The sequence below is a fragment of the Littorina saxatilis genome, linkage group LG14 (assembly GCF_037325665.1).
Source record: "Littorina saxatilis isolate snail1 linkage group LG14, US_GU_Lsax_2.0, whole genome shotgun sequence".
NCBI lineage: Eukaryota > Metazoa > Mollusca > Gastropoda > Littorinimorpha > Littorinidae > Littorina > Littorina saxatilis.
Window position 1 is genome coordinate 8,525,946 of NC_090258.1, and position 25,744 is coordinate 8,551,689.

At 42.0% G+C, this 25,744-nt stretch overlaps 2 protein-coding genes across 2 annotated transcripts in view; one reads left to right on the forward strand and one right to left on the reverse strand.

Moving 5' to 3' along the window:
• Positions 1–445: 445 nt before the first annotated feature.
• LOC138946826 (cubilin-like) overlaps positions 446–25,744 on the reverse strand; it is a 38,925-nt gene continuing 13,626 nt past the window's right edge. Inside the window, exons 6-11 of the mRNA XM_070318230.1 lie at positions 20,511–20,679; positions 18,472–18,647; positions 14,944–15,091; positions 13,934–14,142; positions 800–1,038; positions 446–449 (exon numbers count right to left, since the gene is read on the reverse strand). Coding sequence (XP_070174331.1) covers positions 446–449; positions 800–1,038; positions 13,934–14,142; positions 14,944–15,091; positions 18,472–18,647; positions 20,511–20,679 — 945 coding nt within the window. The remainder of the gene's footprint in view (positions 450–799; positions 1,039–13,933; positions 14,143–14,943; positions 15,092–18,471; positions 18,648–20,510; positions 20,680–25,744) is intronic.
• LOC138946727 (uncharacterized) lies at positions 6,625–8,150 on the forward strand. Its single transcript, XM_070318130.1, has 2 exons — positions 6,625–7,573; positions 7,917–8,150. Exons 1-2 carry the CDS (start codon positions 6,797–6,799, stop codon positions 8,148–8,150), a joined length of 1,011 nt encoding a protein of 336 aa, XP_070174231.1. The 5' UTR covers positions 6,625–6,796.

Sequence of the window (25,744 nt, forward strand, 5' to 3'; positions counted from 1 at the left end):
AGAGCTAAAAACAAAAACATTGCCAGCAAACGATTAAGGGGCGTAAACGCTAAAATAACAAGGTAAAAGTAAACACTGGGAGCATGCTTTTATCAACTGCTAACGCCAGAATAAATCTGAGATGATGAACATGGTCGCTCATACAAGAGAAAAGGTATTCAACTTACACGTCTTTGTGTCCTGATCGAGCTCAACAAAGACGGTGGCCGCCCCTTGCCTGGCCCCAAAGGCGTTGAAAACAGTGGCGTTCACATATCTGTCAGGACCCGTCTGAAATGGCTGTGTGCGACCTTGAAGGGTGAAATTCATGTCACCGGATGACACGTGTAACAAAGTGTACTCGCCCCAGCCATTGAACGTGTACTCAGCTTTGTCCAAGGTAATGATGTGTGGCTCGCCCCACGATGAGGCTGGGTAAGATCAATCAGTATATAAATCAATCTATTCACCTGTATACCCATTAATCCTTTCAACAAATCATGCATTTAACCACTCATTCGATAGTGTTGGGTAAAGTCAATCAAATAATCAATCAATTAAGCAATCAATTAAGGAATCAATCAATTTATCAGTGCATCAATTCATTATTCAGTTTTGTCCACAGTGATGATGTGAGTCTCTCGCAATAATGTTGCTGGGTTCAATGAATCCACCTATCAATCAAGCAAGCAAGCAAGGATTCAGCTAAGTACAAAGTAATTATGTGAAGTGCCTTAAAATGTTACTAAACAGATTTGAATACACTGCAGGAGTTGGATTGAGGAGGGCTAAAAGACATAAACAGAGTGCATAAATATACCTACCATCTATGATGGGCACTTTGATGTTCACATTGCTTGGATCCAAGCATTCGTTCTTTAGATTGGGTCTGTATTGCTCGTACGATGCACAGTTAAATGAATTTTCGCAGCTGCATTCTCTGTCCGCTCGCTTCTCTTCTTGTTTGTACTTCATACTGTAGGCAGGGAAGCTGGGGTTGTAGGGCAGATTTGTCGCACTCACCAAAGCAGCACCGTAACCATTCCCGTAGCAACAGCGCTGTGAGCATTACACAATGTTGGGGTAATTACCTCATCACAGGATATTAAGACTTGCTCTTCAACTTATATGTTCTGTACAAGTAAAGCTGATACGACACATGTATAAGTTCACGCGGAAGAAAAAATACGTTAATCAAGTTTGATGCTAACTATATGTATCTTGCTTTAACCAGTTATGTGATATACTTGTAGAGGAATTATGTCACAATCATACACGTGTCTTTTGGAAGGAGAAAAACGAAACAAGGTGATGATCGTAGGAATAGCGATAACGTAATTGATTCTCAAAACAGCAAAACCATATCTCGTGTCAGAAACGAGGACATTGAGCGGCAATATTTCTGTCAAAATAGGGACGAAAAAGATAGACGAATCTCCGAAGTTCATCGAAGACGAATTAGTGAAAGCATGCGTGGAGGAGGCCCCTTCATATTCATCTGTAAATAGAGGTGTTCAGCAGAATCTCGTCGTTAGAAAAGATGCTTAAAACAAAATCGAAAATTTGAAAGACCCAGGAATGCCACCGATCAAGAAACCGTTGCACAAACTCTGGGCCCATAGTCAGATTTGTCATATGGTTGACCGCCCGAAGCAAGATCAAAGCCAAGGGGGTCGTTTCCTTCCAAAAATAACCTTTGACATTTTGAAGCGGTTTTGTCAGACTGGATTTTTCTTTTTACATTCAGTCATTACTTGACTGAATGTCTTAAAGCCCCAGAAATGGTTTACAGAACGATTTAAATCTTCTCATGAAAAAAAGCAGTTATAACCTTATCGAATACACTTGCAATAGCATTTAAGTGTTATTTAGAATAAATAAAGTTTAAATTTGTTTGAGTACGCTCAGCTCGCTCTCTCGTGCAGTCGGTCCCTTCTGCGGGATGGGTTACACCTTGGAGTAACGTGCTCGGCGGATGGGTCGGAATGCACGTGAGAGGGATCCTGTATCGTGTGGCAGTTGTGTGTGTATGGCCTATTGAGTAAAATATTCCTACGCCTAGATATGTGATTGTTAGCTTTTGTATTCAGTGTAGTCAGTCAGCTTTTGTACACCTGCGCAGCAGCAGCACATTTTTTTGCCAGCAAAGCTGACTTGGACATTATTTTGTACTCTCTTCTTTTTACTTCAAATTTTTACACGCAGCAGTGCAAAATGACTGACAGAGACAGTTCCAAATTCAAGTTTGACAAGTGGGTCAAACAGCTCCCTTCTACGGTGGCAGAAATTTTGGTGGAGCAGGGCCGGACTAGGCTAAGAGGAGGAGGGGGGTTGCCAGTGGTGGTCCGGGGGAGTGTTCCCCCGGTCAGGGGGCAAAGCCCCCTGAAGCTGATGGGTAGGTCATATTCTGAGATAGGAAAATAGTCGCTCCTTGCATGAAACGGCATAAAATAAACAATAATAAAACATGTTTTAAATAAGTGAGGTACATGTTTAGGCTGGGGGGGGGGGGGGTTGCGCAACCCCCATAACCCCCCCGGTAGTCCGGCCCTGTGGAGGCCGGTTGTGACACGCACATCGCACTGGAAAATGCCACGAGGGCCAGTGTGACTGAACTCAAACTAAAGCCGGGCCACCGTGTTGCTACTTTGGCTCTGATACGTGAACTTCAGGGCGACGATGGGCCACTGTCAAGAGAGCAGGCAGCGGCGACATCACCGGCGACGACAGCAGAGGTAGAGGTCAACGACCGGCACGGGCGCCGCGACGCCGCTGGACGGAGGCCGTGTAGACCTGGATCCTACAGTTTTTCTGAACACACAGCCGCGTTCAGGTGAGGCCCTCAAAATAACAGACTTCATCACATTCCGGGAGGCGGAACAGCAGGAGATCGAGCTTAGAGAGGGCGTATTCATTCGACTGAGCACCAAGCAAACAAGAAGGGCAAAGCCCATACGACTCGCATGCTTGACCTTGACCTTTACATAAACCTTGACCTTCAGCTAAACCTAGCAATGACATCATACACTAAGAACTGCTTTACATATTTTTCCTACCAAAATACATGTGACCTTGAGGTCAAGGTCATCCAAGGTCATGCAACACAAAGCTGTTAATTCAAGACATAGGAAGTACAATGGTGCTTATTGGCTCTTTCTACCATGAGATATGGTCACTTTTAGTGGTTCACTACCTTATTTTGGTCACATTTCATAAGGGTCAAAGTGACCTTGACCTTGATCATATGTGACCAAATGTGTCTCATGATGAAAGCATAACATGTGCCCCACATAATTTTTAAGTTTGAAACAGTTATCTTCCATAGTTCAGGATCAAGGTCACTTCAAAATATGTATACAATCCAACTTTGAAGAGCTCCTGTGACCTTGACCTTATAAAGCCAGGTAAACCAAACTGGTATCAAAAGATGGGGCTTACTTTGCCCTATATATCATATATAGGTGAGGTATTAAATCTCAAAAACTTCAGAGAAAATGGGAAAAATGTGAAAAATAGCTGTTTTTTAGACAACATTTATGGCCCCTGCGACCTTGACCTTGAAGCAAGGTCAAGATGCTATGTATGTTTTTTGGGACCTTGTCATCATACACCATCTTGCCAAATTTGGTACTGATAGACTGAATAGTGTCCAAGAAATATCCAACATTAAAGTTTTCTGGACGGCCGGCCGGACAGACGGCCGGACGGACAGGGGGGACGGACGGACGGACGGACGACTCGGGTGAGTACATAGACTCACTTTTGCTTCGCATGTGAGTCAAAAACCAAGCTAGACAATGTTTCGCCTCCCCAGTTTCTAAGTGCCAACGCAAGAATTATGGCGAAACTTATCGAGACCGGCCGGCTGTCGGGTCGGTGCATCGTTGACTACCTCGCATACACTTCTAAACTCGGCGAAATGGCCAGTCACTACACCTGGTCTTCAGTGCTGGCCTACGATCACCAGTACAGGGTCAGCCAAGCAGCGTACGGGTTCAGGTGGGGCAGTGACTCAACACTTGGCGATGGTAGCACTGAGGGAGCGACAACCTACAAACCAGCAGCAACACGCCGACCGTCGCCAACAGCCACGCCCCACCCCACCATCACAACGCATCGTAGGCCCCAGCGGCAAGGTGTGTATGCAGTGGAACCGCGGGTACTGCTCGTTTGCCCAGCGGTGCCAATACGAGCACTGCTGCTCCATCTGTATGCAACCAGTGCATCGAGCGACATCACACCCATCAGCGGCAGCAGCAACGACCAGCAACGTCGACAACAGCAACAAAAGCTAGGGACACGCGCAGCCAGCTTCAGACAATAAGGTGGGCCACAAACTTGACAGTCCCTTTGCTCCTCAGAATCCTTTCACGTGTCAGTGGCTTGGCAACAGTGAAAAAGTCACTAGCATTGCTAATCATGTAGATGTGTGGACAGATGAACTAAAAAACAAGTCGCGTAAGGCGAAAATACAATATTAATTTTAGTCAAGTAGCTGTCGAACTCACAGAATGAAACTGAACGCAATGCCATTTTTCAGCAAGACCGTATACTCGTAGCATCGTCAGTCCACCGCTCATGGCAAAGGCAGTGAAATTGACAAGAAGAGCGGGGTAGTAGTTGCGCTAAGAAGGATAGCACGCTTTTCTGTACCTCTCTTCGTTTTAACTTTCTGAGCGTGTTTTTAATCCAAACATATCATATGATCTATATGCTTTTGGAATCAGGAACCGACAAGGAATAAGATAAAAGTGTTTTTAAATTGATTTCGACAATTTAATTTTGATAATAATTTTTATATATTTAATTTTTAGAGCTTGTTTTTAATCCAAATATAACATATTTATATGTTTTTGGAATCAGCAAATGATGGAGAATAAGATAAACGTAAATTTGGATCGTTTTATAAATTTTTATTTTTATTTTTTTTTACAATTTTCCGATTTTTAATGACCAAAGTAATTAATTAATTTTTAAGCCACCAAGCTGAAATGCAATACCGAAGTCCGGGCTTCGTCGAAGATTACTTGACCAAAATTTCAACCAATTTGGTTGAAAAATGAGGGCGTGACAGTGCCGCCTCAACTTTCACGAAAAGCCGGATATGACGTCATCAAAGACATTTATCAAAAAAATGAAAAAAACGTTCAGGGATTTCATACCCAGGAACTCTCAGGTCAAATTTCATAAAGATCGGTCCAGTAGTTTAGTCTGAATCGCTCTACACACACACACACACACACACACACGCACATACACCACGACCCTCGTTTCGATTCCCCCTCGATGTTAAAATATTTAGTCAAAACTTGACTAAATATAAAAATGACCCTGACAGGGAGTTTCTTTTGAAAGGCATTAGTGAAGGTTTTAGAATAATAGACCAAGGTGCTAGTGTTGTACATGCTGAAAGCAACAATCATAGATCAGCTCTGGAACTTAGTGATGCTGTAGAGAAAGCATTATGTGCTCAAATAAAATAGGGTAATTATGTGGTCGCTTCTGACAAGCCTCGGATAGTGAGCCCTTTGGCTGCAATACCAAAAGACGATGGTAGTGACAGTGTTCGTATTATCCATGACGGCAGTCGGCCGTTTGGCAGTGCTATGAACGATTATGCCACTTTGCATTCTGAACGCTTTCAAACTATCACAGATGCCTGTAAAATAGCAAAACAGGGCTATTGGTGTGCAAAATTAGACTTGAAAGCGGCTTATCGTTCAGTGCCAATCCACTGTGATGATTATAAAGTGACAGGGTTAAAGTGGACATTTAAGGGAGATAAACAATCAACATACTTGTTCGATTCTAGGCTCCCTTTCGGTGCCACAGTGGCACTCAGTCATTTTGATCGCCTTTCGCAAGCTATAGGTAGATGCCTACGAAGGCGTGGGTTCAAAGGTGTTGTTAATACATTGATGATTTTCTCATTGCAGCAGAAACAGATGAAGAGTGTAATGCAGCGCTACAATGTTTGATGAAACTAGTGAGAAAGTTAGGGTTTCATATTAGTCGGAGTAAAGTTGTGGGCCCCACCCAACGCATCACGTTCTTGGGCATCGACATCAACACCCAAGACTGCACTCTACTGCTTGGCAAAGAAAAGCTTGGCAAACTGCAAAGGGAGCTCAGCGAGTTCTCTCAGCGCAAGCGCGCAAGCAAACAGCAACTTCAGCGGCTAGCAGGCTTTTTGAACTGGGCGTGTCAGGGCGTCCGCGGAGGAAAATTTTTCATGCGGCGCATTCTGGATGCAATTCGTCCTCTTCAGCAGCAGCATCATAAGTTCAGACTCAGCGCAGAGTTCAAAAAAGATGTGCACTGGTGGCTTAGTTTCATGGTGTGTTTTAATGGTGTGGTATACTACAATGCTGCGCAAGCACACCATGTGCATGTTGATGCCTGTAATACAGCTTGCGGCGCCTTTTGGGCCGGTGATTGGTGTTACTCTGTGTTTAGTGAAGATGAACCAGCAGCAAAAAACCTGCACATCAATTATAAAGAAGTATGTGCAGCTGTGCAAAGTTTGCAAAGATGGGCCAGTTTCTGGCGTGATAGCTCTGTGATTATCATACAGATAGTACAGTGACAAAAGCCGTCCTCAACAAAGACAGAAGCCACCATCCTTTCGTGAATAGGCTACTGAGACATATGTTCTGGCTGTGTGTGAAATATAATTTCAGTGTGAGAGCTATCCATGTGCCAGGGTCTATCAATACAATTCCTGATACAGTATCTAGACTGCATGAGAATGGAAAGTGTGAGCAGTTGACCTACTTATTAGGGAACTGGTCGCACTCTCCTGTGAGTGCCATGCTCAATGTGTCAGGTCATATGTCGCAGCAATCATGTATTTTTTGTTGCAGGAGATGCGCAAGCGTTTGAGAAAAAACTAGAAGAAGAATTAGTGCATTTCAGAGGTTTGACTTTTGCGGAGAACACTGTGAAGACATATCAAACTCATTTAACTGCATATTTAGACTTTTGCAAACAATTGGGGATTCCCCCTGTGCCTGTGTCTGAGCGCGAGGTAGCGCTTTTTGCCGCCTTTTTAGCTAGACGCATGAAACCTAGTTCAGTAAAGCAGTACATCAACATTGTAAGAATCTTACATTTGGAAGCTGGCTTTGGCCACCCTTTTGAACAGTCATGGTCAGTAAAAACTACGCTGCGTGGCATTGACAGAGAGAAAGGATGCCAGGTGATGCGTAAGGCTCCCATAACCCCAGGCATGCTGTTGGATATCAAAAGACAATTAAATCTTGCATTGCCCTCAGATGCCCTCTTCTGGGCTGCTTGCATGGTTATGTTTTTTGGACTGTTGAGGAAGTCTAACCTGTTTGAGCCTGGAAAACAACTGACTAGAGATTGTTTTGTGGTGGAGAAAGATCAGAAAAGTATTATTGTGCTTGTGAAGAGCTCCAAGAACAATCAGTTTAGGGAAAGAGTGCATAAGGTTAGCCTGCCTGTGCTTGACCCCCACCCTCTGTGCCCCGTGTCAGCGGTAGTGAGCGCCTTTAGACTTCAAAGCACCCAAACCGGGGATATAGCTCAGTTGGTAGCGCGCTGGATTTGTATTCAGTTGGCCGCTGTCAGCGTGAGTTCGATCCCAGGTTCAGCGGAAATTTATTTCAGAGTCAACTTTGTGTGCAGACTCTCTTCGGTGTCCGAACTCTCCCCCCGTGTACACTACATTGGGTGTGCACGTTAAAGATCCCACGATTGACAAAAGGGTCTTTCCTGGCAAAATTGCTTAGGCACAGTTAATAATTGTCTACCTATACCCGTGTGACTTGGAATAATAGGCCGTGAAAGGTAAATATGCGCCGAAATGGCTGCAATTACTGGCCGTATAAAATTTCATCTCACACGGCATCACTGCAGAGCGCCTAGAACTGTACCCACGGAATATGCGCGATATAAGCCTCATTGATTGATTGATTGAAACCCCCACCGCCCCTGCTTTCCCTTTGTCAGCCGCGGCCTTTGCCCGGCGCCTTCGCCTTCTTGTGGGCGGCCGTTCAGACATCTCAAGTCATAGTTTTAGAAGAGGTAGCGCTACCTGGGCGCTGTCATGTGGGGTGCCGGTGGAGGTGATCAAAGTCATGGGCGACTGGAAGAGCTCTGCCTATTTAGTTTATTTAGATCAAATACCTCAGCGTACTCTAGACTAGCGAACTTGCCTACCTGTTAGACCAATACCGAACTTGGGGTGAAAGTTGGCCGTCTTTGATACTATACGTCCAACTCTTTGGGTGAAATTGTTTTATCTCTTGTTTTATCAAAGATATTTTGTAATTAAATTATAGCCTTTTATGGCTTTTTGAACGCCCAATTCGGTTTTATGGTCTTCCAGTGTGGTTGCATGTGTCTTCTTGATAATCAGTGTTTGTGTGAGTAGTGTGTGTGTGAGTGGGTGTGTGCTTGATGTGTGTGAGTATTCACTTGCAGCAGTACATTCATGAATATAAAAATCTAATAGCATTAAATGACACAGTTCGTTTGAATGACTATTTAGCTCGCATAAACCACACACCTGTTTTCGTGGTTTATCTAACCCCTGAGCCACCGTGAACCCGTGTGATCCACTTCCCTTTTTTTCACAATTTAGTCGTGAGTTTGTGATTTCAATGCGACTCTCTGTTTCTGCAATAGCACGTTATTGTGTACCTCTGAATCTAAAACGCAACAAACGACTGCGAGTCACACGCACTGAGCGGTGGCGGATGGCCGTTCAAGGAAACTGGCGACATGCAGAACATTCGTCTGCCACGAGAACCACGTTTTGTGGGACACACTTCCAGGCTATCTTTGTTTAAACTTTCGTTTCAAAACATCGAGTTGTACTGATCTTGTCTTGATTTGTTTGTTTGCTTAACGCCCAGCCGACCACGATGCTGCTTTGACATATAACGTGCGCCACACACAAGACAGAAGTCGCAGCACAGGCTTCATGTCTCACCCAGTCACATTATTCTGACACCGGACCAACCAGTCCTAGCACTAACCCCATAATGCCAGACGCCACGCGGAGCAGCCACTAGATTGCCAATTTTAAAGTCTTAGGTATGACCCGGCCGGGGTTCGAACCCACGACCTCCCGATCACGGGGCGGACGCCTTACCACTAGGCCAACCGTGCCGGTTTATTTAAGAATGTTTGTGTAACAAGCTGTCCATTTATTATTAAGATTTTTAAAGTTAGGTCTAGCGCCAAAACGCGCCGTCCGATTGTCTGATCAGACAATCCGGCTGGCCACGCAAAAATAAATTCTTTGAAAATTGCTCGCTCGATCTTTAGGATGTTCTCAAGCGGTGAGTGTTTAAACGAAAGGGTGTTTGTATACTGTGTGTAAAAGCCTGACAGTGTCTGTTGTGGTTTACTGGAGGCACGTTTCATGATATTGAGGATTGCAGTTTCCCTCTCACACACAATATTCCAAAATAATAAATAGTCAAACAGGGGCCAAAAAACAGTTTGCACCAAGAGTTCAACTTTTTATCTATCCAAAACAGTAAAAAAAATTATATGAACATTCGTATTTCCAAGATGATTGGCGTTCCAAGACGCTATATCCTAAAACCCCCAAAACATGCTTTTACAACTTCAGTGCATAATAACTGCCCAAAGGTGCTGTTTAAAGCAACCATTGATAATAATTTTTAACATACTCCTTGAACACATTAATAAAAACGGTTAACTTGCAAATAAAGGGACAGTATTGATCAGAACAATGGTAAGATGAAGGACGCTACTTATATTTTGTACATTTTTTATCTTTATCGTTTCCTGTAGACCTCAGAAGTTCTAACCAGCTTAAGAAATCATTCTAAAATCGAAAAACAAACATCTATACAGTTTGTACGCAAAGTAGATTGATATTTGACACAGTCACACAGACATACGTGGGCTATGGGGCAACCCTACCCCCTAAATTTGAAAACGGGGTCAATTTCTTAACTGCATGCATTCAGCAAAACAATCCCTAAAAATTTATTTTTTTCACAAATGAACTTATGACTTTAGAAAAGCATTCAAAAATGCATATATACAACGCTTTTTCTTTGGTCCCAATTCAAGGGGGTGTGCTATTCTCAGGTAACACTGTGAACGCTCAAATGAGACTTGGTCACATGTCAAAATAGTAATCCCCCCTGTTGTTCATGGTTCGTTGGTGGGATTTTTTTTTATCTGAGCCATTGGCAAGCATGAAATGTCATCAACATTAGGAAAGACATAGTATCTCCCATTGTCTTTTGCGCGCAAACACTTCACACAGATCTCCTCTCGATCTGGCCCATCGGGGAAATGGGTTGACTTGGGGATGATCACCGCCCTGTATCTCTCCACCTTTCCATCCATGCTGACAAAGTCAGCGGTCACAAAGTCCCCAACTTGAATGTCTCACTGTAGGACAAAGAACCTGGTTTTCACGACTGGCACCACGCGGCATCCAGTGGCGTGTTGTGGGTAGACGTCCATTGATTTTGATAATAATTTTTATATTTTTAATTTTCAGACCTTGTTTTTAATCCGAATATAACATATTTATATGTTTTTGGAATCAGAAAATGATGAAGAATAAGATGAACGTACATTTAGATCGTTTTATAAAAAAATAATTTTAATTACAATTTTCAGATTTTTAATGACCAAAGTCATAAACTAATATTTACGCCACCAAGCTGAAATGCAATACCGAAGTCCGGCCTTTGTCGAAGATTGCTTGGCCAAAATTTCAATCAATTTGATTGAAAAATGAGGGTGTGACAGTGCCGCCTCAACTTTAAAAAAAAAGCCGGATATGACGTCATGAAAGACATTTATCGAAAAACTGAAAAAAACGTCCGGGGATATCATACCCAGTAACTCTCATGTCAAATTTCATAAAGATCGGTCCAGTAGTTTACTCTCAATCGCTCTACACACACACACGCACACACACACACACACACACACTCACACACACACACACAGACACACATACACCACGACCCTCGTCTCGATTCCCCCTCTATGTTAAACATTTAGTCAAAACTTGACTAAATGTAAAAAGAAAAAAAAAATTCAAAAAAATGGGATAGCGGCGAAACGGGATTGCGCCAAAATGGGATGCGGGAGTAAAATGACGCTTGGCTTGTTAAATGTCGCCAAAATGGGACGGCGGCAAAACGGGATTGCACGTAAATGGGATATTGCGCGAATTATAAACGAAGGAGTAGGCCCTAAGTTTCTCGTACGAGATGTTTACTGGGAGTAAATATTTGGGGAGTAAAAATTTAGTTCCTTGTGAGTTCTTTTTTCGTACAAGATTTTTACTGGAAGTTTACTCCGTCCGAGTCAATTTTTCGTGGAGTAAAAATTTTGTGTTACACCGGTTCATGACCGTTGTGGTAACGAGCGCACATTGTTGTCTCTATATATTGTGTTCCTACGAATCGAAAGTACGATCGCCAAGCCAGTCTGTCATTGAAGGCAACGTTCGATATTTCCGTCTGTCAGCGTTGCCAACGTTCGACAGATTTTACTACTGTTACTCACAAACTTTCAATTTACACAATGAAATGCCAATAACATGTACACACAAGAATGGGAGACGAAGGGAAAACCTACTAGCGATTGAAATTATGCAAACGAACTCACAAATCCCTCACTTTCCGAATGCAAACGCTGCAAATCCGTATGCGTGCGTCGCTGTGCCGAACGTTGGGTTGACGAACGTTGCTGACAGACGCAACAAAACTTGATCAAAAGGCACTAAAAACGATTAAATGTTTTACTCACTGGGTATCGCATTCCTCTTTTTCTTCCTGCAGACGATATGAAGCGGTTGAAACGTCGTTTCCGATTAAAGGCTCGGTTATTTCCGTTAAAAACGAAGTTTGCCGAACGTGTGATTCAGTCTACAGACACCGGTCGGATCACAACAAAAATGTTCATTCTTTGCGATTTTGTGATACTGTTGATGATACACCTGCTTTCCAGTGAAGAACATCAATAAAATGATGTTCACAAGCAAGAATAACAGACAAAAGCACGCGATGTGTAAAATCAGGCTTTGCTTTGCAAACAAAGCACGTGTTTTTTTTACTGACAGACACTTTCGGTGGTGATTGAAATTTTTTCCAGAAACGGTTTTATGCTCCCATTTGATATTGTTTCCCTATTTTCTCTAGTCAGAGACTAACCTTGTGTATTAATTGAATTAATAACCCCATTATCATAAGTTTTGTGTGTTATTTTTGTGTCTGTTGAATCACACTTTGAGATGGGGTCATGTGACAGAAGGAAATGGTGTCTGTCAGGATTCACACGTTCGCTTCGAAAAACGCGCTCAAATAATTGCTCAAACACAAACATTTTAGCTTTTATTTATTTTTTTGTATTGCAAATACCATACTTACTCATGCCAAGCAGAAAAAATGATGAAAATCAACACAGTAAGCAAGTAATTTGAAGGCAAAGTTTACACACATCAAAGAGTCTGATTACCGTGAAACCTGCCGGGAGGCTGACTGTGCCTTTAACGTTGGCAGAGAGCGATGTTTGTCTCCCGATGTATGTGTGTGACAAGCATTTCTCTGAAACTACCCGAAGGAGTTTCTTAAAAATACAAACATTTGTTGAGGGTATTTTCTAAGGTCATTTTCTCCGATTTTTGAAAGGGCTATTTGATGACGTCATATTTGACCGTTTGCAAAAGTTGAGGCTGCACTCTTACGGCTACAGTTCCTAATACATTTGTTTGAAATGTTCGTTACATGATCTGTGACTACGTGCGGACTGTGGGATAGCATTTCAGCTTGGTACCTTAAACATTTATTAATGAAATGTTCACTGGAATTTAGCCGATTTTGTCGATTTTTTAAAAGTCGATATTTGAATCACAAAGGTGACATCATTGTATAATGTATTTCCTCCTGTATCCAAAAATATATAGTTTTGTTGTGTCTGTTTGAATAATGGGCTTAACATGAAGAAACTCGTTAAATAGCAACTTTGTTCGTTGTGAGCTGAACACACAAACAACTATTACAAAACGGGAGTATTTTAGCATGCACTCGCTTGACTGAATGGTTAATTACGCCTCAGCGTTCTTGTTTTTCTCTCCATTTTGATGAAGATCTTAACACCAGAAAGAGATAATCGGAAGGGCATAATGAAATAAGGCTTTATTTCTGTTAAGACCTTACTGAAATAAGGCCTTATTTCTGTTATGACCTTAAAGAAATAAGCCCTTAAAAAATAAGCCCTTAAAAAAAATATGCCCTTATTTTTCTGCGCATCGCTACTGCGCATCCGGACATTCGAAAGCGATCAAGATGTTGCACTAATATAAATCAAACAGTCATTTCATGTAAACAATGCTTACCTTGAGCGCACCCACCACATCTCATCGGAAACCCCAATTCTCTCGCAATTTCCAATTTCAGCACAAATTCTTCTCAAAAGTTTATTACGATCACTGAACCCATTCGCCATGTTTGTAATGAGATCTCTGCGCATGTGCGGCGCAGCCGACTTCTGCTCAGCTTCATGATTGGTCAAAAAAATAAGGCCTTATTTTTTTAAGCCCTTATTTTTGTATGCCCTTATTTTTTTATGCCCTTATTTTTATTAACGTAAGGCCTTATTTTCAAATAAGGGCATATTTTTTATGCCCATATCTTTTAAGGGCTTAAAGATTTAAGGCCTTAATCATGGAAAATAAGGCCTTATTTTACAAATAAGGGCTTATTCTTAAAAATATGGGCATATTTTCAAAAATAAAGCCTTATTTTTTTAAGGGCTTATTTTTTGGATTTTTGACCCTTTGTGCCAAGGATACATACACGGCCTCTGGTGCCATGACTAACTAAATTTGTCGACGCTGCTTTGAAATCGTCGACCATTCACCGTTAGGTCCCAGTCTATGTAAACCATTTAGTTTTGACTATGTAACATTCAATGTTCATACCTTGCCAAAGGGTTGCACCGACTTTCCTCCCATCTGTGATAAATGGAAACAGTTTTCATTTGGGACCTGCACAAATCCGTAGGCTTGTATGTTCCGGTCAAAAAGGCAAGGGCAATGTGGTAGTCGGCTAAACCCAGCGGAATACGCGTTTGCAAGGGCCTGGTTCTTCTTGTACCAGTTTTTACAGAAATTGCGTCCCCGATTACCACCTGCACATCACAATAGCATACAAACAAACACACACAACGTTTAACGTAAATCTCTCTCTCTCTCTCTCTCTCTCTCTCTCTCTCTCTCTCTCTCTCTCTCTCTCTCTCTCTCTCTCTCTCTCTCTCTCTCTCTCTCTCTCTCTCTGGACAGATTGTAAGAAAAGGCGTAGCCTTAAATCTAAATCCTTGTAAAATAAAGTTCAATTCAATTCAATTCAATTCTCTCTCTCTCTTCTCTCTCTCTCCCTATCTATCTCTCTCTCTCCTTCGTTCCCGGAGCGTATCCATACCTAATGTACAGAACGCTGATAAACACTAAATAATGAGTGCTAGCCTGTCAGACGGACGAGCTTGGGTTGAACTCCGTCAGATGTTAAAGGCGTACTAACGCACTCCCGTGTTTACAAAGTGTAGTTTGCCCACAATCGATGTCAAACGCACCATAAGACCATATAATGACGATATGTCACCATGCGCGGACCATAATACATGCATTACAGCTTGTTCTAGCCTCTGAAAAAGTGAGGATGTCAACAACGACACGGAGTTCTCTCCCTTGCATCAACGTTACATGTGTTGCCAAATCTATAAATAGGACGATCCAGATCAAAATGAAAATTAACATATCTCAACATTGAAGGGGTCCTAGACCACAATATTTTGCAGGGAACTTAATTTAGCATGTCTCCAGCTGTTGGTAAAGCAATTAGCGTGTTTAGTCAACGAGTACATATGGCTTTAAGGTAATTTGGTTCCGTGTGTGTACAAGGAAAGAAAGACACTCTGCGACCTACGACATACCTCTTACTTTACGACGCATAAATTGAATTGAGAAGCCAGCAGTAGAGGAGGAAGTAGAAGCATCTGAGTGAAAACGAACCAAAACAGCTCCGGGATCCACCCTTAATTCGTTCGGGAAATTCGATCTATCGTACCGTGCGCCGTTCACCTGTAACAGTTCAAACAAGACTCATATGCCATGCTGTATATAAAAAAGACAGTTACAGGTATATTTAAAAGCACACACAAAAAGGGATTATTTACAATTGTTTATCCACACGCACTTTAGGAAACAACTTAAATTAATAATAATAATAATAACAATAATAATAATAATAATAATTGTCAGTAAGTACTGGTGTCACATGACTGATGTGAACCAGTTGATTGGCTAATGGCGATGCGCTAAATCTGTTAGCGCACTCTTGGAGTGCGCTAACTTTTTCACAGAGCGTATTCTTACACCCTTTGCCAAAGCGAGACTGTACTCTCATCCTCAGAATTAATTAATGACATGTAGCTTATGTTCTCCACAATACCAATGATTATGACCATAAATTTCCTGCTTTTTAATTAAAAGCAGAAGTGGGTTTTTTCTGACAGATTGCATGCGCCTGTGCCGCCTACAGTTGCCACTAATCTAAAAATAGAACCTGCTGTGTCTAATTTTTCAGTTTCGACTTGCGAAGATTCCTCTCATAATTATGCCATGTTAGTGGCATGTAGCTTATTATCCACATTACCAAATGATGAGTTAGTATACAAATCCCAGCAGCTAACAGAAAACACAAGTGTTATTTCGATAACGTAGACTAGCAGCTAGATCAGCACCGGCCGGCGTAGCAGACTACACTGATATACGACTGCATCTGTTCAGTAAATGAATGGTTTCCGAATTATTATTTCAAGGCAAGAAGAATCGGAATCGAAAACGTGTAGGGTTTAGAACGTTCTTACCATATATAAGACCAGCCTGCCTCGTGCTTGCAGACTCAGTGCAACGAGACGAGCAATTTTTGTTTTTGAAATGAGACTCAGTGCAGTGCGTAGCACTAGCAGACGACATAAATCCCGTTCAGCAAATTAACATGTTGGGCAAATGTGAACGATAAAACGATGGGTATATAATACGTGTAGGGTTCAGAGCATTCTTACCGTTCATATTTAGTACCAGACTCCCCGATGAGTGAAGATACCACACGAGAATCATTTATTTTGAAAATGTGCTTTCCGTCGACCTTGGCAAGGGGAAAAACTCTGCACAGTCAAGTCTGTCGAAGCTCGATGAAGGTTTCGAATCGCAAATAATTAAGAGCATAGTCCTTTCTCCGAGTTAAAATGAGGTCTCTATGAAAGATCATCACTTTTTAGCTTAACGCTACACTGGAATTTACCAACAGAAATTAAAACAAGAGTTTGCGTGTGACGAACGCACGACACACTTCAGACAGCCCACATAAAAGTAGATCCTACTGTATACGACCTGACCACACAGTTACGCCTATCCAAATGCGCGTAGCAAAGTGTGCGTTTTGAATCTTCTTTTTTCTCTGGCGGTACTGACAATATCGTTATTGAAACAATCCCAGTGCACTAAGGGATTTATAGAGCAAATCTCGAAAATAATTATTGAACTCAGCGCTATGCGCTTCGTTCAATAATGAATTTTCTCGATTTGCTCTATAAATCCCTTAGTGCACTGGGATGTCTCAATAACTTAAATAATAATAATAATAATAATAATTGTCAGTAAGTACTGGTGTCACATGACTGATGTGAACCAGTTGATTGGCTAATGGCGATGCGCTAAATCTGTTAGCGCACTCTTGGAGTGCGCTAACTTTTTCACAGAGCGTATTCTTACACCCTTTGCCAAAGCGAGACTGTACTCTCATCCTCAGAATTAATTAATGACATGTAGCTTATATTCTCCACAATACCAATGATTATGACCATAAATTTCCTGCTTTTTAATTAAAAGCAGAAGTGGGTTTTTTTCTGACAGATTGCATGCGCCTGTGCCGCCTACAGTTGCCACTAATCTAAAAATAGAACCTGCTGTGTCTAATTTTTCAGTTTCGACTTGCGAAGATTCCTCTCATAATTATGCCATGTTAGTGGCATGTAGCTTATTATCCACATTACCAAATGATGAGTTAGTATACAAATCCCAGCAGCTAACAGAAAACACAAGTGTTATTTCGATAACGTAGACTAGCAGCTAGATCAGCACCGGCCGGCGTAGCAGACTACACTGATATACGACTGCATCTGTTCAGTAAATGAATGGTTTCCGAATTATTATTTCAAGGCAAGAAGAATCGGAATCGAAAACGTGTAGGGTTTAGAACGTTCTTACCATATATAAGATACCAGCCTGCCTCGTGCTTGCAGACTCAGTGCAACGAGACGAGCAATTTTTGTTTTTGAAATGAGACTCAGTGCAGTGCGTAGCACTAGCAGACGACATAAATCCCGTTCAGCAAATTAACATGTTGGGCAAATGTGAACGATAAAACGATGGGTATATAATACGTGTAGGGTTCAGAGCATTCTTACCGTTCATATTTAGTACCAGACTCCCCGATGGGTGAAGATACCACACGAGAATCATTTATTTTGAAAATGTGCTTTCCGTCGACCTTGGCAAGGGGAAAAACTCTGCACAGTCAAGTCTGTCGAAGCTCGATGAAGGTTTCGAATCGCAAATAATTAAGAGCATAGTCCTTTCTCCGAGTTAAAATGAGGTCTCTATGAAAGATCATCACTTTTTAGCTTAACGCTACACTGGAATTTACCAACAGAAATTAAAACAAGAGTTTGCGTGTGACGAACGCACGACACACTTCAGACAGCCCACATAAAAGTAGATCCTACTGTATACGACCTGACCACACAGTTACGCCTATCCAAATGCGCGTAGCAAAGTGTGCGTTTTGAATCTTCTTTTTTCTCTGGCGGTACTGACAATATCGTTATTGAAACAATCCCAGTGCACTAAGGGATTTATAGAGCAAATCTCGAAAATAATTATTGAACTCAGCGCTATGCGCTTCGTTCAATAATGAATTTTCTCGATTTGCTCTATAAATCCCTTAGTGCACTGGGATGTCTCAATAACTTAAATAATAATAATAATAATAATAATAATAATAATAATAATAATAATAATAATAAAACATTCTTTTATAGCGCTGTTCACCGCCGAATGGCAGTCTCATGGCGCTTTACATTAGACATTAAAATTTAACATTTTACATTTAATAGTTTTCTCGTAAGAAATAACATACAAACATTAAAAACAATTAAATTGCATGAAAATCACAGAATGTTGGTAATGTCTTTAAAATCAGAAGTTATTGATGTAGATACTAATGATTATGTTTTCACCGCCTTCTCAACATTGCCTGCCTTTATAGGAAGGAGACAAACTCATCGTAAACACCAAACTGTTGGACAAAGAGAAGAAGAAGAATAAAGAACGGTAGGTTTTTTTTCTGACCCCAAGATATACGGAGTTAGAACGTACGTAACGGCAAAATAACACACCTCCAGATAGTCACCCCTATTCCCATCGAGTTGGAACCGTATTTTTGTTAGATCAACAGCGTAACCAAATGGAGGGTCGATGACGTAGGTGCAATCCAAATTGGGGGGATAAGTACCAGGAAAACCCGGTGACTGAATGACGCCTTGCTCTTCTATTCTCACTTGATCAAGACAAACTGAAAATCAAACGCACAAGCAAACTTATTTTTACCAAATAATAAAACATAAAGCCTGTCTTACACTGTGCCGAATATCCTTACGAATATGAAAATGTTGTATTCGGCCAAAAAAGAGACGAATGGACAGGAAAAAACAGAGAAAAATCGAAGGCTTACGAATCCTTGCGAATGTCATACGAATGGTTGCGACTGCTTGCGAATGTCTACCGATCATTGCGATTGTATACGAATCCATATACGGATCTATTACGAACGTTGCGAGTGGCCTTGCGAGTGTTGCGAGTGCTTGCAAACATTTTACGAATAAAACGAGTATGCAATTCGCATTGTTCGTAATGTTGCTCTTACACTCTGGCGAATTGCCCTTGCGAATAGAATTCGCCAATAACTCGTAATGATCGGGACATGGTCGCAAGACATTCGTAAATGTTCTTAACCATTCGCCACCATTCGTCTCTTTTTGCGAACATTAGCATATTCTGAATGTTTCGCAACGTACTCGGAAGTATTCGCAAACCATTCGTAATCATCGTAAAGATATGCGTAGCGCTCGCCAGAATTCCTAAGGATTTTATTTGTGCACATTTTGCCAACATCTTGCGAATGGTTGCGAATTCATTACGAATTTCTCAGGAATGTTTTGACCATTTCTTGCCAATTCATAAGAATGTTGCGAAAGCCTTACGACGAAAGCCTTACGAATACTTGCGAGTGACTGCAATTGCTTGCGAATGTTTTAAAAACAGTAAGAATATCTTGCAAACGTCTTGCAACTAAACGGCGATTAAATGTGTATATGGATTCGTATGTATTCTCAATGATCGGTACACATTCGCAAGCACTCGCAACCATTCGTAAGACATTCGCAAGGATTGGTAAGGCTTCCAATTTTCTATATTATTCATGTCCATGTGTCTATTTTTTTGCCGAATACAACATGTTCATATTCGCAAGGATATTCGGCACAATGTAAAGACAGGCATAACGAATGGTTGCGAATGGCTTGCTAGCGCCACGAATACATTGCGATGATTACAAATGTCTTGCGAGTACTAACGATTACGTTGCGAAAAAAATGGCAATATGACTTCCTTGCGAATATTAGGAGCAAGTTGCTATGTTCGAAACAAGAGACGAATTGTAACGAATAGTTAAGAACATTTACGAAAGTCTTGCGACCATGTCCCGATCATTGTGAATTATTGGAAAATGCTATTCGCAAGGGCAATTCGGCACAGTGTAAGAGTAGCTTAACAAATTGCGCGAAGGGATATCAAAACATTTACTCAAATCTGTCGGCATGGAACCTGAAAACCCGTGATCCGTCATCAACGAGACTGGTGCGTGTGTGTGTGTGTGTGTGTGTGTATATATATATATATGTGTGTGTGTGTGTGTGTGTGCGTGCGTGCGTGCGTGCGTGCGTGCGTGCATGCGTGCGTGCGTGCGTGCGTCCGTCCGTGGGTCCGTGCGTGCGTGCGTGCGTGCGTGCGTCCGTGATGCCTTGAGACCGAACCCGTTGATTAAAATGCCTTTTCGAGAGTCTTTTCCCAAAAGTATTCGGTACATCCCCACTGCTGACGTTACTGCATTATTTCCCAAATCGAGTCTGTACGTAAGAATATGAGTCATATGCAGTGTGTGATGCTCACCAGAGACTGAAAGCTAATCATATTTTAAAGCTTACAAAATGTATTTCGAAATACAAGGGTTTGAAGTCTCAAAGCTTTAGCGTTAAAAAAAAGCTTGTTAAAAATCTCAACAGTTAATTTCCAGTGAGCTTGCCTAGAATTGGCTATTAGACTACTAAGACTCTCCCGATACTAAGATGAGTAAATGAATGCATAAACAAATATTCACCTGTCTCCCATGAGGCGCGAAAAAGGTTTCCAGGCCTATTCTGTGATGCTCTGACCGAAGAGTCCAGTTGGATGTACAAATTGTTGCTAGCAGAGATAAAGGGTTTGGGCTCTGCGGTTCCACACAGTGATGCTAACCGTTCACTGCCACGGTGAATACCATTCCGAATCTAGATACATGCATGGAAAAGAGGAACACAAATCATCAAAACGTGTAAGCTTCCTTTTTTTGCTAGAAGGTTCTGCGTGTTAGTCACAAAAGAGATTTAAACAAAGACTGTATCATTTTTGTAATAGTGGCAGTAATCGTAGCAGTGGCAGTGGTTGAAGTGGGAAGTATAATAGTGTTAATAATTCTTATCATTTTTGTTTTGGAGGCTTTGCCTCCTTCGTGAAGCCCATTGAAATCAAAAGTATGGTGTACAATCCCTACATCAGTTTGAAATAGGTATCGGTAATATAACAAACACAGTTGCAAGGGATAGAACACGTTGAAAAACGTATGCCATTTGAGAATACCCCCCCCCCCCCCCTACACACACACACCGGGGGATTTTACTCCAACTTGCTTATTTTTAGAAAGTTTCGAACGTAAAATCGATTGAATAAATGTATAATTTGTCTTGCGTTTGTTTGTTTGTTTGTTTGTTTGCTTAACGCCCAGCCGACCACGAAGGGCCATATATCAGGGCGGTGCTGCTTTGACATATAACGTGCGCCACACACAAGACAGAAGTCGCAACACAGGCTTCATGTCTCACCCAGTCACATTATTCTGACACCGGACCAACCAGTCCTAGCACTAACCCCATAATGCCAGACGCCAGGCGGAGCAGCCACTAGATTGCCAATTTTAAAGTCTTAGGCATAACCCGGCCGGGGTTTGAACCCACGACCTTCCGATCACGGGGCGGACGCCTTACTTTGTCTTGCGTAATCCAATGGTTTTGGCGTCTAAACAATATTAACAAGCTGGTTTTTATATTTAGTCAAGTTTTAACATCGAGGGGGAATCGAAACGAGGGTCGTGGTGTATGTGCGTGTGTGCGTGCGTGTGTGCGTGTGTGTGTGTGTAGAGCGATTCAGACTAAACTACTGGACCGATCTTTATGAAATTTGACATGAGAGTTCCTGGGTATGAAATCCCCATACGTGTTTTTCATTTTTTTGATAAATGTCTTTGATGACGTCATATCCGGCTTTTCGTGAAAGTTGAGGCGGCACTGTCACGCCCTCATTTTTCAACCAAATTGGTTCAAATTTTGGTCAAGTAATCTTCGACGAAGCCCGGACTTCGGTATTGCATTTCAGCTTGGTGGCTTAAAAATTAATTAATTACTTTGGTCATTAAAAATCGGAAAATTGTAAAAAAAAATAAAAATTTATAAAACGATCCAAATTTACGTTTATCTTATTCTCCATCATTTGCTGATTCCAAAAACATATAAATATGTTATATTCGGATTAAAAACAAGCTCTGAAAATTAAATATATAAAAATTATTATCAAAATTAAATTGTCCAAATCAATTTAAAAACACTTTCATCTTATTCCTTGTCGGTTCCTGATTCCAAAAACATATAGATATGATATGTTTGGATTAAAAACACGCTCAGAAAGTTAAAACAAAGAGAGATACAGAAAAGCGTGCTATCCTTCTTAGCGCAACTACTACCCCGCTCTTCTTGTCAATTTCACTGCCTTTGCCATGAGCGGTGGACTGACGATGCTACGAGTATACGGTCTTGCTGAAAAATGGCAGCTACTTGACTAAATATTGTATTTTCGCCTTACGCGACTTGTTGTTGTTATATTTAGTCAAGTTTTGACTAAATATTTTAACGTAGAGGGGGGAATCGAGACGAGGGTCGTGGTGTATGTGTATGTGTGTGTGTGTGTGTGTGTGTGTGTGTGTGTGTGTGTGTGTGTGTCTGTCTGTGTGTGTGTGTGTGTGTGTGTAGAGCGATTCAGACTAAACTACTGGACCGATCTTTATGAAATTTGACATGAGAGTTCCTGGGTATAAAATCCCCATACGTTTTTTTCATTTTTTTGATAAATGTCTTTGATGACGTCATATCCGGCTTTTCGTGAAAGTTGAGGCGGCACTGTCACGCCCTCATTTTTCAACCAAATTGGTTGAAATTTTGGTCAAGTAATCTTCGACGAAGGCCGGGGTTTGGTATTGCATTTCAGCTTGGTGGCTTAAAAACTAATGAGTGAGTTTGGTCATTAAAAATCTGAAAATTGTAAAAAAAATATTTTTTTTATAAAACGATCCAAATTTACGTACATCTTATTCTTTATCATTTTCTGATTCCAAAAATATATAAATATGTTATATTTGGATTAAAAACAAGCTCTGAAAATTAAAAATATAAAAATTAAGTAGATGTGCAACGCCAAGGCACTGCATACCCCAGCGAAAGACAAACCTCTCTCTTACTCTCTCTCTTTCTCTCTCTCAAACACACACACACACACACACGAACACACACACACACACACACACGCACGCGCACACACACACACACACACACACCCACCAAGTTACACACGTACACACATACACACTCACTCACACGCACTCACTCACTCTCTCACACACACTTCATACACACAAAACACACCCCCATACGCACATATAGACAGACGGACATAAACACCTTTACAAACAAACACACATACACACACACATACACTTACGCACACACACACATACACACACCCACCCACTCTCTCTCTCTTTCTCTCTCTCTTTCTCTCTTATACAAACAGACACACACCCACACACACACACACACTGTACATACGCACAAACAAACAAATACGCACATAGACAGTCGGACACACACACCTTTACAAACAAACACATATACACACTCATACACACACAAACATACACACAAACTCATGCACACACACATTCACACACACACACACACACACACTCTCTCTCTCTCAAACACACACACACACACACACACACACACACACACACACACACACACACCCCAAGTCACACACACACACATACACACACTCACTAACACGCACTCACTCACTCTCTCACAAAAAACTTCATACACACAAAACACACACCCATACCCACATATGGACATACGGACACCTTTACAAACACACATACACGCACACACATACACTTATACCCACTCACACACTTACACACACACGAGTACAGACTCATGCACGCGTGCGCACACACACACACATACACAGACACACACAGACACACAGACACACAAATACACACACACACACCACACACATACGAGTACAGACTCATGCACGCGTGCGCGCACACACACACACACACACACACACACACACACACACACACACACACAAATACACACACACACACACACACACACACACAAATACACACACACACACAAACAGTAACACTAACACATGTCAGGGCCGGACTACCGGTGGGGTTATGGGGGTTGCGCAACCCCCCTCCCCCCCCCCCCCCTAGCCTAAACATGTACCTCACTTATTTAAAAGAAAAATGTATTATCCCAGCGAAGCTGGAGGTATCCCGTGAACGCTATACTGTAATCGACTTGAGAAATGTGCATACCGAATAATACATGATAAAGAAGGATTCTTTGTGCCCGGCTACGTGCTACAGTTGGAGATGGAAGTTCACCAAAAATTGGGACCATACTAACAAAAATACGGTGGGTGCAATAGTCGCCCCCATTTTTTCAGCAAACGCCACCCAAGGCCGTTTTGGACGGGTAGAAATTCCGTAGTTTCCAAGTCTATGGATAAAGCTCGCGTAAGAAGAATACGTCACGGTCGAAAGTCTTTGACGTCAATTAATGCATCATGACGTCAAGCCTCCCTGAAGTCTTTCTCTCTCGCGCAGTGTGTGTGTTTGTGTTCATTTTGTGCACATGTGTTAGTGTTACTGTTTGTGTGTGTGTGTGCGCACGCGTGCATGAGTCTGTACTCGTATGTGTGTGGTGTGTGTGTGTGTATTTGTGTGTGTGTGTGTGTGTGTGTGTGTGTGTGTACGCACGCGTGCATGAGTCTGTACTCGTGTGTGTGTAAGTGTGTGTGTGGGCATAAGTGTATGTGTGTGCGTGTACTATGTGTGTTTGTAAAGGTGTGTATGTCCGTCTGTCCATATGTGCGTACTATGGGTGTGTGTTTTGTGTGTATGAAGTTTTTTGTGAGAGAGTGAGTGAGTGCGTGTTAGTGAGTTTGTGTATGTGTGTGTGTGTGACTTGGGGTGTGTGTGTGTGTGTGCGTGGGTGTGTGTGTGTGTGTGTTTGAGAGAGAGAGAGAGAGAGTGTGTGTGAATGTGTATGTGCATAAGTTTGTGTGTATGTTTGTGTGTGTATGAGTGCGCATATGTGTTTGTAAAGGTGTGTGTGTCCGACTGTCTATGTGCGTGTTTGTTTGCTTGACGCCCAGCCGACCACGAAGGGCCATATCAGGGCGGTGCTGCTTTGAGATATAACTTGCGCCACACACAAGGCAGAAGTTGCAGCACAGGCTTCATGTCTCACCCAGTCACATTATTCTGACACCGGACCAACCAGTCCTAGCATGCACTAACCCCATAATGCCAGACGCCAGGCGGAGAGCCACAAGATTGCCAATTTTAAAGTCTTAGGTATGACCCGGCCGGGGTTCGAACCCACGACCTCCCGATCACGGGGCGGACGCCTTACCACTTGGCCAACCGTGTATGTGCGTATGAGTGTGTGTTTTGTGTGTATGAGATTTGTGTGAGTCAATGTGTGTGTGTGTGTGTGTGTGTGTGTGTGTGTATGTGGGTGTGTGCGTGCGTACATGCGTGCGTATGTACATCATAGTGTGTGTGTGTGTGGGTGTGTGTCTGTTTGTATAAGAGAAAAAGAGAGAGAGAGAGAGTGGGTGGGTGGGTTTGTGCGTGTGCGTAAGTGTATGTGTGTGTGTTTGTTTGTAAAGGTGTGTATGTACGTCTGTCTATATGTGCGCATGGGGGTGTGTTTTGTGTGTACAACCACAAAGTATGAAGTGTGTGTGAGAGAGTGATTGAGTGCGTGTGAGTGAGTGTGTATGTGTGTACGTGTGTAACTTGGGGTATGTGTGTGTGTGTGTGTGTGTGTGTGTTCGTGTGTGTGTGTGTGTGTTTAAGAGAGAGAGAGAGAGAGAGAGAGAGAGAGAGAGAGAGAGAGAGAGAGAGAGAGAGAGAGAGAGAGGTTTGTCTTTCGC